We start from the raw sequence: 15133 nt of genomic DNA, 5'->3' as shown, positions 1-15133 counted from the left end.
AGGTGCTCTAGTCCGTGGTTGCAGCTGTGCTGTGAGCCTCAAGGGAAGTGGGTGAGAATTTCTTTCCTTCCCATATCCGAGATGAAAAAACTGAGACCTGGAGAGCACTTGTGACTTTTCCTGACCTTCTGCAGCTCTTGGAGTAAATTGGGAGAGGGGGACAGCCAGGATTACAATGACCAGATTGTGGCCCACCACAAAGCCCTCTGAGTTCTCACATTCTAAGGCACTGGCCCTTAGGCCATGTAATACTTTAAAGTTCCACTCATCACAGTCAGAAACTCACCTCCACAGAAAGTGCTTGACTCTCAGAGGGAATGAAGGACTTCCCTACCTCAGGGCTCCCTCCTTGTGCAGTTCCTCATCCAGGGCCTAAGCACTCAGGGGTCAGGGAGGGTGAAGTCTCTGGCTTGGGGCCCAAGGGCTGTCACAGGTAGTGGGCAAGTGGGACTCTAAATGGGGAGGCTGGAAACACTGCTGGCCAAAAAGTAGCTCTGCCTTGGGAGGTGGGAAGGCAGTGATGGGTTGGACAGACAATGCCTAGTCTGTTTCCTGGGGGACAAATAAGTTTATTCTGCTCCCTGTGGAAACTTTCAGATGGTACTTTGGGGGAACTCCGATTCCCTGGTCTCTGTCCCATTTCAGAAGAGGAGGTAGAATAGTGATAAAGACAAGGACCTCCTGCCTATCCCTTCCCTGGTGGTGAGCAAGTGTAGATTTGATGCCTGGACTCTTGGGCAGCTTTTAGTGTCTCTATAGGTAAGAATGTCTCTCTTCTCCTCATGCGGTTCTCCTTGAGCTTCCTGCATTGTAGCAGGAGGAGCATGGGCCTGCCCCATTTAGGTGGGCCTTTCAGCCTGACCAGACTCCTGGCTTCACAGGTCTCCAGTCCTTGGCATCCTGGATGGGAGACCTGACTGGTCCTCCAGAGCTATGAGAGAATGAAATGGAAGGTTCCCACAGGAGTCTGATAACCTGTGGGTTTTGACCAGGTTTAGTTTGCATGCTTGTGCCTTTTTGACATATTCTATGCTGCCATGGTTAGCATCCTATGTGGTAGGACAGTGAGGAAAACCTGGCAAGAGACTGAGACTCCTGGATCCCCTCCTTCCTTCCCATTCCACAAGGCCACACTTGTCTCCCTGTGAATCCTGGGCATGAGCTCAGCTCCTCTGCTCCTGGCCTGAACTTTACAGGGCGGGAAAGAGCCACCTCTTTGTGGATCTAGACACAGTCTCATGCCTACTGCCCATCACCTCCCTGGACCTGTTTTCCTGTTCAGTTAAAAGCCTGGTGAGGGCTGGCGAGATAGCTCAGCTGGTAGAGTGCTTGCCTCGCAAGCACAAGGCCCTGAGTTCGATCCCCAGTACCGAAAAAAAAAAAAAAAAAAAAAAAAAAAAAAGCCTGGTGAGCCAGGGAGGGTGCTTGAATGCTCAGTTCCTTGGTAGGATAATTGAAGTGACCTGATCATTGTGGATGGGAATGTTAGTGGGAGGCTTACATGAGCCTGAGGCAGAAGCAGGGTGTCCATGGAACCCTGGTCCTAGTCCTTTTGACAGAATGAGGTTCCCAGGTTTGTGTTGATCTGGTGCTAGCATATCTCCAGGGAAGAGGCTCAGGTACATCTGTTTGCTGGGTGAGGTCTGGCCCAGCCTACAGTAAGCTCCCCATCCCACTCAAGAGTGGGTCTCGGGGAGAAAGGTACTGCTGAAGTGGGGCTAGGAGTGGGCCAGGCCTCACCATTTGTTTCATCAGGAGGAGAAACCCATTCTGTGTCCAGACCTTAGTTGCCTTGTTGTCCCACCTCCTGGAGGACACTAGTATATGTGAAGATTCTCTGGTTCTTGGGGGCCAGTGCTAGGGATGGAATTTTTATGTCTCTGGCTGAGGTGGACTTGCTAGGGCAGCACACATTCATCCTTGTGTGGACAGAGTGACATCTGAGTTGGGGCCTCTCCACAAGGCTTTGCCAGCTGATCCTTGCTTGGGTCTTTTCTCTGCCTTAGGCAGGAGCTCTTGGGGTCTGTATGCTTTCATTCAAAGATGGTGACAGGAGCCCTCTCCTTTCCAGGGCTGTGATTGAGATTGGAGGTGAGATGAGATGGCTTCCCAGTCAGCCCACATCAGCATGTCAGCCCATGTCTGCCCATGTCCCCCTCAGCCCATGTCAGCCCACCTCCCTGGGACTTTGAGCACCTTAATTGCCCTGGGCTGAGATGGCAACAGCTGTGGAATGTTTGCTCTTCTAGTCCTGTTATCTGTGTAGTGGGAAGGGTTTGTTCAGGTGGGGTGTGTCCTACAGATAGCCAGGGAGGGGCCTGGCCAAAGTGCTTCTCTGAAGCAAAGATGGAAAGCAGGGCGAGTGGTTTGAGCTTCGGTCCTGGACACTTCCCAGCCCCAGGTTGGTTTTCCCTGAAGCCACCCAGGTGCACAGTTTCTGAGGAGGCTTGGATAGGGTGACATCCAGGTATTGGGGGCTCTGAGACTAAGAGGGGTGAGGAAAGGGCCAGAGCAGACAGATGCTTAGGTTGTTACCTGCTGCCTACTTCTCTTGTTCCTCAGATGCTACTTTGTAACTTGAATCAAAAATGGGTCAGGTCTTGGTAAGGGAGGAGACTCAGCCCAGGGCTCAGATTCCCACCTGTACTCTTGGGGCTCAGTGGTGCCTGGAAGCCCTGGCAGCCTCTGGTCCCCTCTCCACAATGGTTTGCTGGAGAACGGGGCCCCATGGAATTGCATACCTGCTGCCCTCCTGGTGGAGCTAAGGGAGTGGGTGAGCTGGGCAGACTGGCTCAGCCCAGGGCAGGAGGGACCAGACAGGTGACCATACTTGGGGGACTGAGTAGGCCAAGTGCAGGGGCTTCTGCTCTGTGCAGAAGCCTGAGCAGGTGTGACCAGTGCTTGTCTGTTTGCAATAGCCCTGACCCTCTAACCTGTGCCCTGTGAGCCGAGACTGAACCAAGTGGGGAATCCGTGCCACCAGCCACCGGTGCCCCTGGAGCAGTGACAGCACAGGAGATTCTCTGGCGCGGGGGGAAGGGGAGGAAGGAGGAAAAACAAAGGCGAGCGAGTGAGCGCAGAGAGCCTTGCACCGCCTCCCTGTGCCTGCCCACGATGTGTCAGTCAGAGGCGCGGCGAGGACCAGAGCTCCGAGCAGCAGCGAAATGGTGAGATGCTGCCCAACGCGTCCTAACCCCACTGTGCCCCGCCACAATCTCCGGAAGGTCAGAGTTCATGTCCAACGGCCCCGAAGCGGAGGTGGCAGCAGGGGGCCTGGGGGCCAGCCCCCACAGCTGGAGGGACCCAGCGAGGGGGGCCTGAGCGCACTGAGTAGGAGAGCCCGCTTCAGGTACCTGTGGTCAGGGCTGTGAGGAAAGCTCAGAGGTGGTTGAGGGGTGGGGGTGGGAAAAGCGATCACCTGGCTTTGGAACTAGTTACTCAGAGATGCTCTTCCAGGATTGGTCTCTGCTCTTCTGCAGTGAGCAGGGAGGGGGAGCCCTGTAGGAGAGCAGTGATTTGTTTGTCTTTGCTTGGCCCCTGCCACCTCCCTAGACTTTTAAAAAGCATAATGGAAAAAACTATTCATAGTGGAATGGGATCAAGACATAAAGCAGGACATCAGATGAGCTGTGGGAACACAAGCCACCTGCAGAGACTAGAGCGCTGCCTTCTTCTGTCATTCCTGATTGAACTAAGGGCCTGCCCCTTGGCTTAGGTCTCCATTTGTTCTGCTCTTACTCTCAACTGAGCTACCTCTTTGTTCCTTGGTTTGCTCAGCACTTGGGTGACAGAGAAAGCAGCTTCTCTTGAGAGCACACAGTCAGAGATGGCAGCCTTAGATTGCCCTGTTGAATGCAGTCCTTTTGCAGTGAGGAAACTAAGACCTGGTATTATTTTCAGAGTGGGTGGCAGTGTGGTCTCCTGAAGGCTACACTGTGACCTCAAGAGTATTTTCTAGGACCTAGGTATGTATGTGACAAGGGGACTTTCTTGCAACTAAGGAGCCCAGGGTTCTGGTTGAAGAACCCATCCCAGCCACCGCAACTCCTGCGAGGCTGAGCCTGTGCCAAATATGTGCTGGTGTATACACTGGGGAGAGTATATCTACCACACATGTTTGCTGAAAGGAGGGACCTGGGTCACTTGTATGGCTCTAGCAGAGTGGGAAGGTGGCTTGAGAGCTTGGGGTGAAGTTCTCACTATAACGCTGTTGATAGGTTTTGGAGAACCTGACCTGCTGGAGAAAGACCATGCAGGCTGATGGAGCCACAGCTTTAGATCTTGTCTAGCCCAGTCCTTTTAATTTAGCAGATGAAGAAGCTAGAGGCCTGGAGCCATGAAGAGATTTTCCCAGGTCTGTAGTAGAATGTTAGCAAATACTCTGCAGACGGATACCTAGCTGACCAGGTCATAGCACTGTGCAACTGCTGTGCTGATTAACTCTGTCCTTCTGACTCTTGTGCGGGCAGGGCTGTGCCTGAGTCCCACCCTTACTGGCCATGGGAGGCTGGGGAGTATGAGGCAGGCCTTCTACCTCCCTTGCCCACTTTGGGCCCCAAAGATTCTCTCTGGAGCCATTCCCAAGCTCAGAAGCCAGTTAGTCTTCTCAGATACCTAGCAATTGGGCCTAACCCTCTTCCATCCTGCAGCTCCCTATTCCTAGTCCTCAGCCAGTGGCAGATGGGAAAAGACTGGGAAATGAGTCTGATATACAGTGGTTTCCAGGTCCCCAAGGGGGCACTGCAGTGCTTGTTGGACTCTACTGCTCCACGGAGAGGCAGCTTGCTGAGGGAATAGGAATGACAGTGATCGAGGGGGGGCCATTCCTGGGACCCTCTGAGACCCCCACTTCTGACTGCATGGACATGTGCCCTGCAGGTTGCACTTCCCCCAGCTGGCCCTGAGGAGAAGGCTAGGCCAGCTGAGCTGCATGTCCAGACCCGCCCTGAAACTGCGCTCCTGGCCCTTGACTGTCCTCTACTACCTCCTGCCCTTTGGTGCCCTCAGGCCACTCAGCCGGGTGGGATGGAGGCCTGTGAGCAGGGTAAGTGTGCACAGGCCTTTGCGGCCCACCCCCACCCCAGGTAGGCCTGAGGCTGGGGTACAGGGGAGAACAAGGGGACCAGTTGTCAGAAGTAGAGCATCATTGCACCCTTGGGGGGCAGTATGGGAAATTTCATTGGGAAGGCGAAGGCAACTTTTGAGAAGGCCAGGTTAGCCAGTGGCCATGTGGACTGCAGTAACTGAGCACTCGCTGTCCACTGCCTACTGTCCTTGCCTGCCTCACTGGTGCTATTGGGGAGCTCTGGTTGTGGAAGGAACTTAGACTGGGCAGTCAGAAGGTGGTGTCTCTGTCTAACTTTCAAAGTAACAGGCAATTTTTAGGATAAGTCCAGATAAATTTCTGGTATCAGAGGGGGTAGTTCAGGAAGGCTGGAGCCTGTTTGGGCCCATTAGTGTAAAGGCACACTTGAGGAACTGGAAGGCTGTACAGGAGCTGCCCTAAGCAGTACTCCCCAAGAGTCCCTGGAGGACTCTTGCTTCCTGGCAGACCTACCCCAAGGAGGAATCCCTTGACTACCTGAGTGGGCAACATGAAAGCTTGAGGGTGCTACAGTGCACTGGATGTTAGACCAGGCTCCAGCCTGTTGCTGAGAATAGCCTGGCAGCACAGCAACCCAGGGCCACTCCAGGTGACTGGACATTACCTGGAAGGGGAAAGGCTAATGCTCAGGGAGCCAGTAAATCACTATCTCATAAAGATATTAAAAGTTGGTAAAACTGACTTTTACACCTTAGGAAGTTGCTGCCTGGTTGTAGCCAGACAAGCAGTAGCATCAGTCAGGCAGTTTCCCCTAGGGCAGTGGCCCCTTAAGTTTAATAGGCTACCTGGCTCTGCAGGAGGGTTTGGGGCCCCAATGTGTGAGACTGGTTCCTGTCTCCTGGTGCTCCAGGCTGGAAGAACCAACAGAGGGGCCCCAAAGGGTGATTCCTCTCTGCCTCCTAGGAGACCACAGGTGTAGGCAGCTCCCATGGACTGATAACAAGGCCTGTCATTAGGCCCAGTGGAGCCCAGCAGGACAGGCGATCTTGAGATGCAGGGCATCTTGGGCCACTATGACAATGATATAGCAGATCCATCCGAAAATGTCCTCTGTTCCTCTTAAGACAAGAGGGTGTACACTTTGGGCTATAGATCTGTTCCAGGCTCCTGGGAGCCTCTTGATCCTTCTCAAGTGGGCTGTGATGTAGGCAATGATTTGGGTCAATGGCACATGCCTATTGCCTCCTACCAGTCTTGCTCAGACTACTACTAGGCCCCCATCTCCCATTTTCTTTTCTTTACCTTTCCTGCTTTTTTTTTTTTTCTTTTTGGCACAGGGTATTGAACCTAGGGATGCTTAATCACTGAACCACATCCCTACCAGCCCTTTTTGAGACTGGATCTCACTAAGTTGTTTAGGGCCTCTCTTAAGTTGCTGAGGCTGGCCTCAAACTGGGGATCCTCCTGCCTCAGTGTCTAGAGTCACTGGGATTATAAATATGAGCCACCACTCCTGACACCCCACCTTCCATTTTTAAGAAGTGAGGCTATGTGGACCAGTCTTTCTGGGACTAAGACAGTTACTCTTTGACATGTGCATGAAGTGATTAAAGTGACCTGAGCTATCTGTACATCCTGTCCTCAGTCTGTGAGAATATTTGACAAGTGCAGTCTGGTTCCTAGTGACACAGCCACATCATAAAAATCATCCCCAGGCAACTAGTCTTCCCCAGGTGGCCTCTGTTGGTTCAGGTTCTCTCCTGTGGTTGGGGGCTGATGACAGCACTTAGGCTCTTTGGAATGTGGTCAACTCAGCCCTCTGCCCTGTGGCCTGCAGGTGGCCCTGTACAAGTCAGTGCCAACACGTTTGCTGTCACGGGCCTGGGGTCGCCTCAACCAGGTGGAGCTGCCGCACTGGCTGCGCAGGCCTGTCTACAGTCTATACATCTGGACCTTCGGGGTGAACATGAAGGAGGCTGCTGTGGAGGACCTGCACCACTACCGCAACCTCAGCGAATTCTTCCGGCGCAAGCTGAAGCCACAGGCCCGGCCTGTCTCCGGAATGCACAGTGTGGTGAGGCCTAACTTGTACTTCCTCCCCCTTCAGGAAATGGTATCTACATCTATGGGAACTAGGTGCAGTAGTCTTCACTGGCTATGATCTCTATGGATGGCTTCCCCAGACTGGATCCCACCTGCCCTATAAAGCTCATTTGTCCAACACGTCCAGAGGGTGGGGCTATGGGTGCTTGGCACATGATGAGGTGGGTGGTCAACTAGTGGGAGGAGCACTCTCCCCTTTCAGCAGCAAGCCTCTTCTGGCCCCTCCAGATCAGCCCATCAGATGGTAAGATCCTCAACTTCGGGCAGGTGAAGAACTGTGAGGTGGAGCAGGTGAAGGGGGTAACTTACTCCCTGGAGTCGTTCCTGGGCCCCCGCACCTACATGGAGGACCTGCCTTTCCCCCCAGGTAAGTCACTTCCCTGATGGTGCTGGGCAGACACCAGAGGCTAAAGAAAGGCTTGGGAGATTGTGGGGTGGCATGCTGGCACATTGGGCCAGGAATCCCTCTGACCAAAGCCTCGAGGCCCTTGGAGTTCATGTCCGGTCTGTACACATGCCATGCTGGGTTCTCATCATGAGCTGGGTGGCACCTGGAACTGGTCTCAGAGCCTGACCCTCTTTTCTGCCCTACCCCACAGCCTCCTCACGTGATTCCTTCAGGAATCAGCTGGTCACTCGGGAAGGGAATGAGCTCTACCACTGTGTCATATACCTGGCCCCTGGGGACTACCACTGCTTCCACTCCCCCACTGACTGGACTGTCTCTCATCGGCGCCACTTCCCAGGTAGACACAGGACTGGCCTTTGGGTGGGAGCTGCCTCTGTGGGCTTCATGCTGAGGCCCTCACTTTCTTAGTGTCAGGGGACCAGGCTCCAGGCTGGGGTCATGCAGACCAGGAGTTGACCACTTCAGGCTGGCTGGGCAGGGGACTCTGGAAGCCTGGTCTGCACTTGGAATGACACTGGGGCAATAGGTCATGAGTCCTGCTGGGTCTCAGGCCATCCTGGGGTAGACATACTGGGCTCTGAGGAGGGAGTATCATGTTCCCTGCCTCCACAGGCTCTCTGATGTCAGTGAACCCTGGTATGGCCCGCTGGATCAAAGAGCTCTTCTGCCACAATGAGCGGGTGGTCCTGACAGGAGATTGGAAACACGGCTTCTTCTCGCTGACAGCTGTGGGGGCCACCAATGTGGGCTCTATCCGCATCTACTTTGACAGGGTAAGCAGAATCCAGGCCCTGTCAAAGTTCACTTGCTCCATCTGCCATGCAGCCAGGTCCACTGGGCCTGAAATTTTAGGAGGGCCTTGCTTGTAGGAGAGCTGGAACCAGGCATGGCTATGCTAAGCAGCTACTCAGAGGGGTGTCTCTGCCCGCCAAGACCTCTCTCTCTCCTTTCCTCCCACCCACTTTGCTGCCACTTATTCCTCTTTCTGGAAGCAACTGGGAGAGATCGAGGAAATTAACCTTCCTGCCTGGTCCTTTACCATGGTCAAAGTGAGAGTGAGGAGGGAATAGGAGTATTAAGCTTAGGATGGGTCATGCAGACTAAGAGTTGAGCATGTGGGAATATGCCCACCCTGTTTAGGCAGAGCTGGCCTGAATGGAGAGAGAATCTGGTGCCCATCTGCCCTGGAGCTGCCTTTTTGGGTGTGTCTGACTCCCCAAGGCTACTGGCCTTGCACCATACCTGCTAAGAACAGCTGGGTCTGATTTCTCCACGTCCCTCTCAGCCCCGGTTTACAGCAGGTGTCAGGACTGTTGGTGTAATTTGGTTGGACCAAGCTCCCTGACCCTGAGATGTAGTCCCCATCACCCTTTCTGAGCTGGGCTGGATGGTGGTGAGAATGAGCAACACGATTCCAAACACAGGTGGGGTGGCATTCCTTGTTCCTGGGCCCCCTCCAACCCCTGCCCCATTTCTCCTCCCCAGGACCTGCACACGAACAGCCCAAGGTACAGCAAGGGCTCCTACAACGATTTCAGCTTTGTGACGCATGCCAACAAGGAGGGAGTCCCTATGCGCAAGGGTGAGCACCTGGGCGAGTTCAACTTGGGCTCCACCATTGTGCTCATCTTCGAGGCCCCCAAGGACTTCAATTTCAGGCTAAAAGCAGGACAGAAGATCCGCTTTGGGGAGGCACTGGGCTCCCTCTAGGTCTTCCTCCTGCCTATGACTGCCAAGGGAGCTTTACAAAGGAACATGAGGGTCTTTTATAGAAGCCCCCAGGGGTTCCCAGGCAAAGGAGTCACCTCAGGTGTGTGTGTGTGGCGGGGAGGGTTGATCCAGTAGAACCTGAACTATTCACTCCTGCCTGTCCCAGAGGTAAAGACAAGATTCTGGCTCCTTCTCACGAGGCAGCCAGGGCTCCTGTCATGCCTGAGTCCTACCCTACAGAGAGAAAAAGTATAGGTATGGATCTTTTAAAATACTGTATAAACTGGAGACTCTGCATCTCCTGGTTGTGTTCAGTTGGTCTTGGATATTGTTAGTAGATGGTAAGTGCAAACATGCCCCCTAGCTGTTCCTCCCCATAATTAACTGGGAAGTTTTGTTGGCCCCTTTGGCATGGACTTTGTGGACCCACACTCCCTCCCAGAGCAGGCTACATGGTCTTCATGACAACCAGTTTCCAAACCTGCCTCACCCTGCTTGATGGAAAAGCAAAATCTTTGCATTTGGGGCTGAATGCTTTGCCCTGGACTCTGCCAGGATCTTCCAAGGATGGTGACTATGACATGGACCTTTGCAGACCCTGAGGAGTGACCTTCCAGAGCTTCCTTGCAGCAGGCAAGACCAATTAATGCCCCACCTGGTGGCCAGAATGAATGGGGCAGGCAGGGGGTCGAAGCCTAGTTGGGGATTGAGGAACTGGTGTCCCTGTCTCCAGATCCAGCCTTACAGGAAGTAGGGAAAATTGCTGCTGCTGTTCCAAGGACTGTGTTGAAAGCTATTGGTGTATGGTGGATCAGTACTTAGAAAAACCTGTCCCAGGTGACAGGTTTGCAGGCCTTGAGCCCAGTGGTGGGGACAGAACCAGGTTTCATGTTGATCCTGGGGATGCTGCGAATTTCTCCCACAGGAGAAATCATTGAAATTTTTCAACTGTATCAGTAGCACAGTATTTTTGTATGAAAAGTGGGAGACTTCTGAACAGTAATACATTTAATTGCAAGACATTTTGAAATAAAAAAGTTTGAAACTCTTTGTAGCTTTGTATTATATTCCTGAAGGTGGCTTGAGGCCTTCCCTGCAGCAGGGTACCTGTCTTCCCTGGGGTAAGCCCACTAGCACAGAGCCTGCCGCAGGGCCTGGATGCGCTCAATGCAGGTACTGATGGGTTGGCGCTGGGCCTGGAGCTCCTTGGCCAGTTGCTGGATCTGTAGTTCCACCTGGGGGTAGGGAAGCAAAGGCCCAGCTGAGGAAGCACAGTCAAGGGAACAGTCCCTGGGGCTAGCCTAGGGCCTCACCTCTTCCAGTTCTTTCTGCACTCGCTGCTCTTCATCCTGGTCCTCAGGCCTAGGCTCCTCCCGGCTCAGCTCCAGCCATCTGCGCAGGCTGCTTGCTTGTCGCTGGCAGGACCTGAGGATGGGGACACCCTGCCAGCTTGGGTCTTTTTTCTCCTCTGGTTCTGGGAATTGAACCTAGGGGTACTCTGCTGACTGAGTAACCCCCAGCCTTTTTTTTTTTTGAGGAGGCAGGGTTGCCAGGATTGGCCTCAAACTTGTGATCCTCCTGCCTTAGCCTCCCAAGTAGCTGGGATTACAGGAGTATACCACCACTCTTTGCCAAGAAACCAAACTGAAGCTGAGTCATCAGCTAATTCTGATGTGAGAGGTATGGGTTGGAGGGAGAAATTTCTAAAAGGCTCCCTTCCCTGAGCTGCAGGCCCTGGTGAGGCCAACATTTTTCCTCTCCCAGCCTTTCTCGACCTTCTACAGCAAAGAGCAACTCAGGTGGGCCCAGGTAAAAACTCTTCCTTCCTCTTCCCCCTGTGCAGAGCTGTGAACAAGGGGACTAATCTGTTTTCCTCACATTTCTGAAGTTGCTGCATGTTGACAGTCCCCAAACCACTATGTGCAGATGAGACCCCGGCCTACCTGTCCTCTGATACCTTATCAGCTTTACAATCATAACCACTAGATAAGCAGAACCCAACCAGGGTTTTGCAGTTTCTCACCCCCCACTGAAAACCTCTGTCCTGAGGTAAGGCCATCTGTTGGGTCTTCCTAAGCAGGGGGGAAATGTGCTATACCTAGAGATGTTCCTGACAGCACACACTGGTCCCACCCCTACCGCAGACTCATGGGTCCTGGCAGCTGGCTGGCAAGAAATGGAACCTTCTGCCTTCCCAGGCCACTCCTCTTCCTAACACGGGTTCAAGGGTGCATGCCAGGCCTCACCAAAGGTTCTGCTTGGTGCTCTGGTAGTGCTGTAATTGCTGCTGGATCCCCTCTAGTTCAGTCTCAAGGTTGTTGTGGCCTATGGCAACAGAATGAGCCTTGCTACTGTCCATCTTTCTCTCTCCGTCCAGGACAGGTAGCCAGTCCAGGGTGAGTGCCCACTGCCCCGGCAGGCCCCAGCTACTCACCTGCAGTTTCAAAACCAAGCCCAGGCCCAGCCCTGATGCCTGCGAAGTTCCCAGGGAGAAGCACATGGGAGTCAGGGCCACTGGCCAGATATGGGGATCCCTGAGGCTTAAGCCCAGGGTTGGTAGGCTGTTGTGACACCTGTAAAGGAAAGGAGGATACAGAGCAAGTCCTCTTCTCCCTATCTTACTACCTGCTGCCCACTTTACCCTACAGGAGTTGGGGTGACTAGGCCCTGTCCCTGACATAGTTGGGAAAGTCCCATAGGCAGCCTCCACACCTTCACAGTGCCACCTCCTGTATGGGTGCTTCTTAGCACTATTAGGAACAGCCATTTCAAACCTGGCTTGGCCTTCCATCCTCACCTTGTTCTGGACTTCTGACCTTGCTAAACTGGGACTTCAGTGACAACAGTGGTCAGAGGCAATTGTTTTCCCTGTTCCACCCACACTGCAGCTGCCTCCATTCCCTCCCATATCCCCTCTTGTCTTAGAAGAGTAGACTTGTCCCTCCTATCACTGCCAGTCAGGAACACCACCCTCTGGACCCCACCCTCCATCCCAGCCATACCGTTGTGACCCACCAAGGTCAAACACACAGGAAGTGGCTCCATATCCACCCTGTGCCTTTTGGGCACCTGCTTCTTAGATGGCCTGACCCTGTGACTGTCACTTCCACTATACCCTCTGGTGCTCTCTGTCCACTCTGTGCTCTCTAGGTGACCTTAGTGGTTCCCAGAGATTCATCTTCAACCTCCACTGAGGACTTCCAATCCAGGTCTCAGGCCCTGACCTCTTTTCTGGGGCCAATCTTGCTTTCTCTCAAACTGACAAGGTCAAAGGGACTCTTGGTGCTTCACCTGAAACCAGGCCCCATCCTATTTTTCTTTCAGAACTCATTCCTCCCCTAGTTACTCAGGGCAGAAACCTATGTCATCTGAAGTCCTTCCTCCTCTTCCTTTTTACATTCACCAGAGCAGGTCCTGCCTAGTTGGCTTCTCAGAGAATCTTTTCATCCCTAGTGTTTGGCCTCAGCATCCAGGTCACCACAGCCTGGATCACATAGCTCACAGCAGCCCAAACACACAGCACCAGAGGGAGCACAGGTTGGAAACAGATGTGGTACCTCTGCTACAGCTCTCAACAACTTTCTCCTCTTCCCAAATTCCACACTTTCCACTAGTGGCCTGCCTGATCCCTGGATCTGTGGTCACTCTATGGGTCTGCACACAGGATTATTTAGAAGTCCTGTTTTGAGGACAAAAGCTTCTGAAGGACGGGGCCATGGCAGGCTGCTGTGTTTCTTGGCCCTGAAGTGCAGAGGTACCTACACTTGGTAGATAAGTGGACCCTCCCCATGTCCTTCCATGCTAGTGTGTTCCGAAAACAATGAGTACAACTGTAGCTATAGCACAAGGGCACCAAGAAGAGCACCAAAGTCCAGACCAAAGAATGGGAGCTGTGACGTGGTCTGGTGATGGACTCACCTTGGTCAATGCTTCTGCCCCATAGGAGATGGAGGAAGGAGGCAGCAATTCTGGGCTCAGACCTACTACAGTGGGAAGCTTTGAGACAGGGGCACAAGGCAGGCCCTCAGGCAGGAAAGGCCTCCTCAGGGAAAGGTCTGCAGGCTGGGCCCCATCTTGGCCCTGTTCCTGAGGCTTCTCAGGCCTGAGCAGAGCAAAGGCAGGAACCTGATCAGGTCATGGAATCTTGCTCTGAAGAACAAGAAGGAGAGGGAGCTACCCACCATATAGCCTCCAAAACATAAGCCCCAGATGAAGGTGTCAGCTGTTCCGGGTGGCCCACAACCACATAACCTACCCTTGCCCCCTGAGGGGTACACACGCCCAAGACCGCTGGCTCTGCATGGGCTCCAGCAAGAAGTGTGGACGTCGGGGTTGCTTCCTCCCTAAGCGAGCAGTATTGCTGGAAAGAAACATGGGTCTGTGCCTTGGACAAACGGGCTGCCAGGGGCCTGAGGTCTTAGGGTGGCAGGTGCAGAGTATTGGCAGCCTCTCCAGTTTTACACAGGAGACTGAAGTTTACATAAGGCAAGGCTTTGGCCTGAGGTCAGTATGTGGAGTAGGCCTGGGTCTGGCAAACTTCCTGTAATGCCTATGAATCCCCATTCTTTGTGCTTCACCTGCACCTCTTTTGGCTTGTACAGGAATCCTGGTGACATGGGTGCTCCTCCACATCACAAGAGGTATAGCCTCAGATAGGCTGTCAGTGTGGGGCAGAGGAAGGTAGAGCAGGGTAGGGGGCCCAGGTCCAGGTGCACTCCACCTACTCAAGACCAAGGCTCTTAGGCAGCGCTGGTCATTCTGGGAGTTGACAACTGTCTTAGTAAGGGGTGTAGGGTTTGGGGATACCACCCAGGGAAATGGCCAAGGGGCAGGTGCCAGGTCACAAAAAGGGGTTTCTGATGGAACCAATTTCCCCACTACAAGAGTGAGGGGAGACTAGCAAGCCTGGTAACAGAAGGGTGTCCCAGGGGAAAGGACACCCATTTACTGACAAAAAAAAAAAAAAGGGTCTGGAAACCTCTGTTCCCTCCCCTGTGCTCTGGGAGGGATGGGATCATGATGGAAGGGAAGGGAGCTCAGTTATGACAAGGCTATTATTACTGGCCTTGTAATCCCTTATCCTCCCAGGGTCCAGTTTCCTCCCGCCTATGCATGCCAGCTTTTGCCCAAGGTGGGCATGAGGAGGAAGAGGTGTGGGTGGGGCACTCACAGCTCCAGGAGGTGGGGTTCCCCAGCAGCCAGCGGTAGGCTGCTCAGGACTCCCTGAGGCTGAGGAGTTGACGGCCTCTTGGTCTCCAGGAAGGCATCCCCAGCCCCAACAGCAATGCGATCAAGAAGGGGACCCTCAAATGTTACTCTCCTGCTGGTTATGATGGGCGCTGAGAGCCGAGACTCCTTGCCTGGGCCCAGTGCCTTCTGTTTCCAGAGCTTAGCACAATGGCAGACTGCACGGTGGAGACTGTGGGCTGCCTGCAACACAACTTCTCATCAGCTTCTACCCTGCCCTGTCCACTGTCCAGAAGAAGGAGCCCCACGCCTACCTGGACCTGCTGCTGGGCCTGCAGCTGCTGCCGGGAGGCCTTCATGCTGGCTGTGAAGCGCAGGAGCCGTGTGGCACCCTCCTGGAGGAGCTGCTGGTGGTAGGCCTGCACTGCCCGCTCCAGCCGCACCTTCTTCCTCCTCCTTTCCACCACAAAGCCCAGCCATGCAGCCCAAGTCTTCAGGGAGGGCAGCAGTTGAGGACCAAGCCTCCCTCTTGGCTCTCCCATGACCCTGGCACCTTCCCTCCACCCATGGCAGGAATAAAAGATGAAGGACCCCAGTTACCTTTGCCTGTAAGGAGAAGGACCAGAACCACAGGGCTCGTGCTGTACTTTGCTGTTCCTGTCTCCTGGCCACCAGCTATG

General features: G+C 53.8%; 2 protein-coding genes across 10 annotated transcripts in view; one reads left to right on the top strand and one right to left on the bottom strand.

Moving 5' to 3' along the window:
* PISD (phosphatidylserine decarboxylase) overlaps positions 1–10387 on the top strand; it is a 49954-nt gene extending 39567 nt beyond the window's left edge. For 4 of the 9 annotated variants that reach the window (XM_079149720.1, XM_079149724.1, XM_079149728.1 and 1 more), the window contains 6 exons: positions 4879–5044; positions 6882–7118; positions 7376–7514; positions 7747–7893; positions 8169–8329; positions 9042–10387. In XM_079149720.1, coding sequence (XP_079005846.1) covers positions 4879–5044; positions 6882–7118; positions 7376–7514; positions 7747–7893; positions 8169–8329; positions 9042–9266 — 1075 coding nt within the window. In that variant the 3' untranslated portion in view covers positions 9267–10387. Of the gene's footprint in view, positions 1–1357; positions 3350–4878; positions 5045–6881; positions 7119–7375; positions 7515–7746; positions 7894–8168; positions 8330–9041 lie in introns of those variants that run through there. The other 5 variants (XM_079149721.1, XM_079149722.1, XM_079149725.1 and 2 more) reach the window with 4 other exon arrangements.
* The window catches only part of SFI1 (SFI1 centrin binding protein), a 105610-nt gene continuing 100733 nt past the window's right edge, over positions 10257–15133 (bottom strand). The window contains 9 exon segments of the mRNA XM_079149698.1: positions 10257–10501; positions 10580–10691; positions 11513–11591; positions 11701–11839; positions 13185–13368; positions 13522–13626; positions 14437–14696; positions 14768–14959; positions 14961–15128. Coding sequence (XP_079005824.1) covers positions 10397–10501; positions 10580–10691; positions 11513–11591; positions 11701–11839; positions 13185–13368; positions 13522–13626; positions 14437–14696; positions 14768–14959; positions 14961–15128 — 1344 coding nt within the window. The 3' untranslated portion in view covers positions 10257–10396.

The sequence above is a fragment of the Sciurus vulgaris genome (assembly GCF_902686455.1).
Source record: "Sciurus vulgaris genome assembly, chromosome: 8".
Classification (NCBI taxonomy): Eukaryota; Metazoa; Chordata; class Mammalia; order Rodentia; family Sciuridae; genus Sciurus; species Sciurus vulgaris.
The sequence above is the reverse complement of the archived record's forward strand: the minus strand, read 5'-3'. Positions and strand labels throughout refer to the sequence as shown.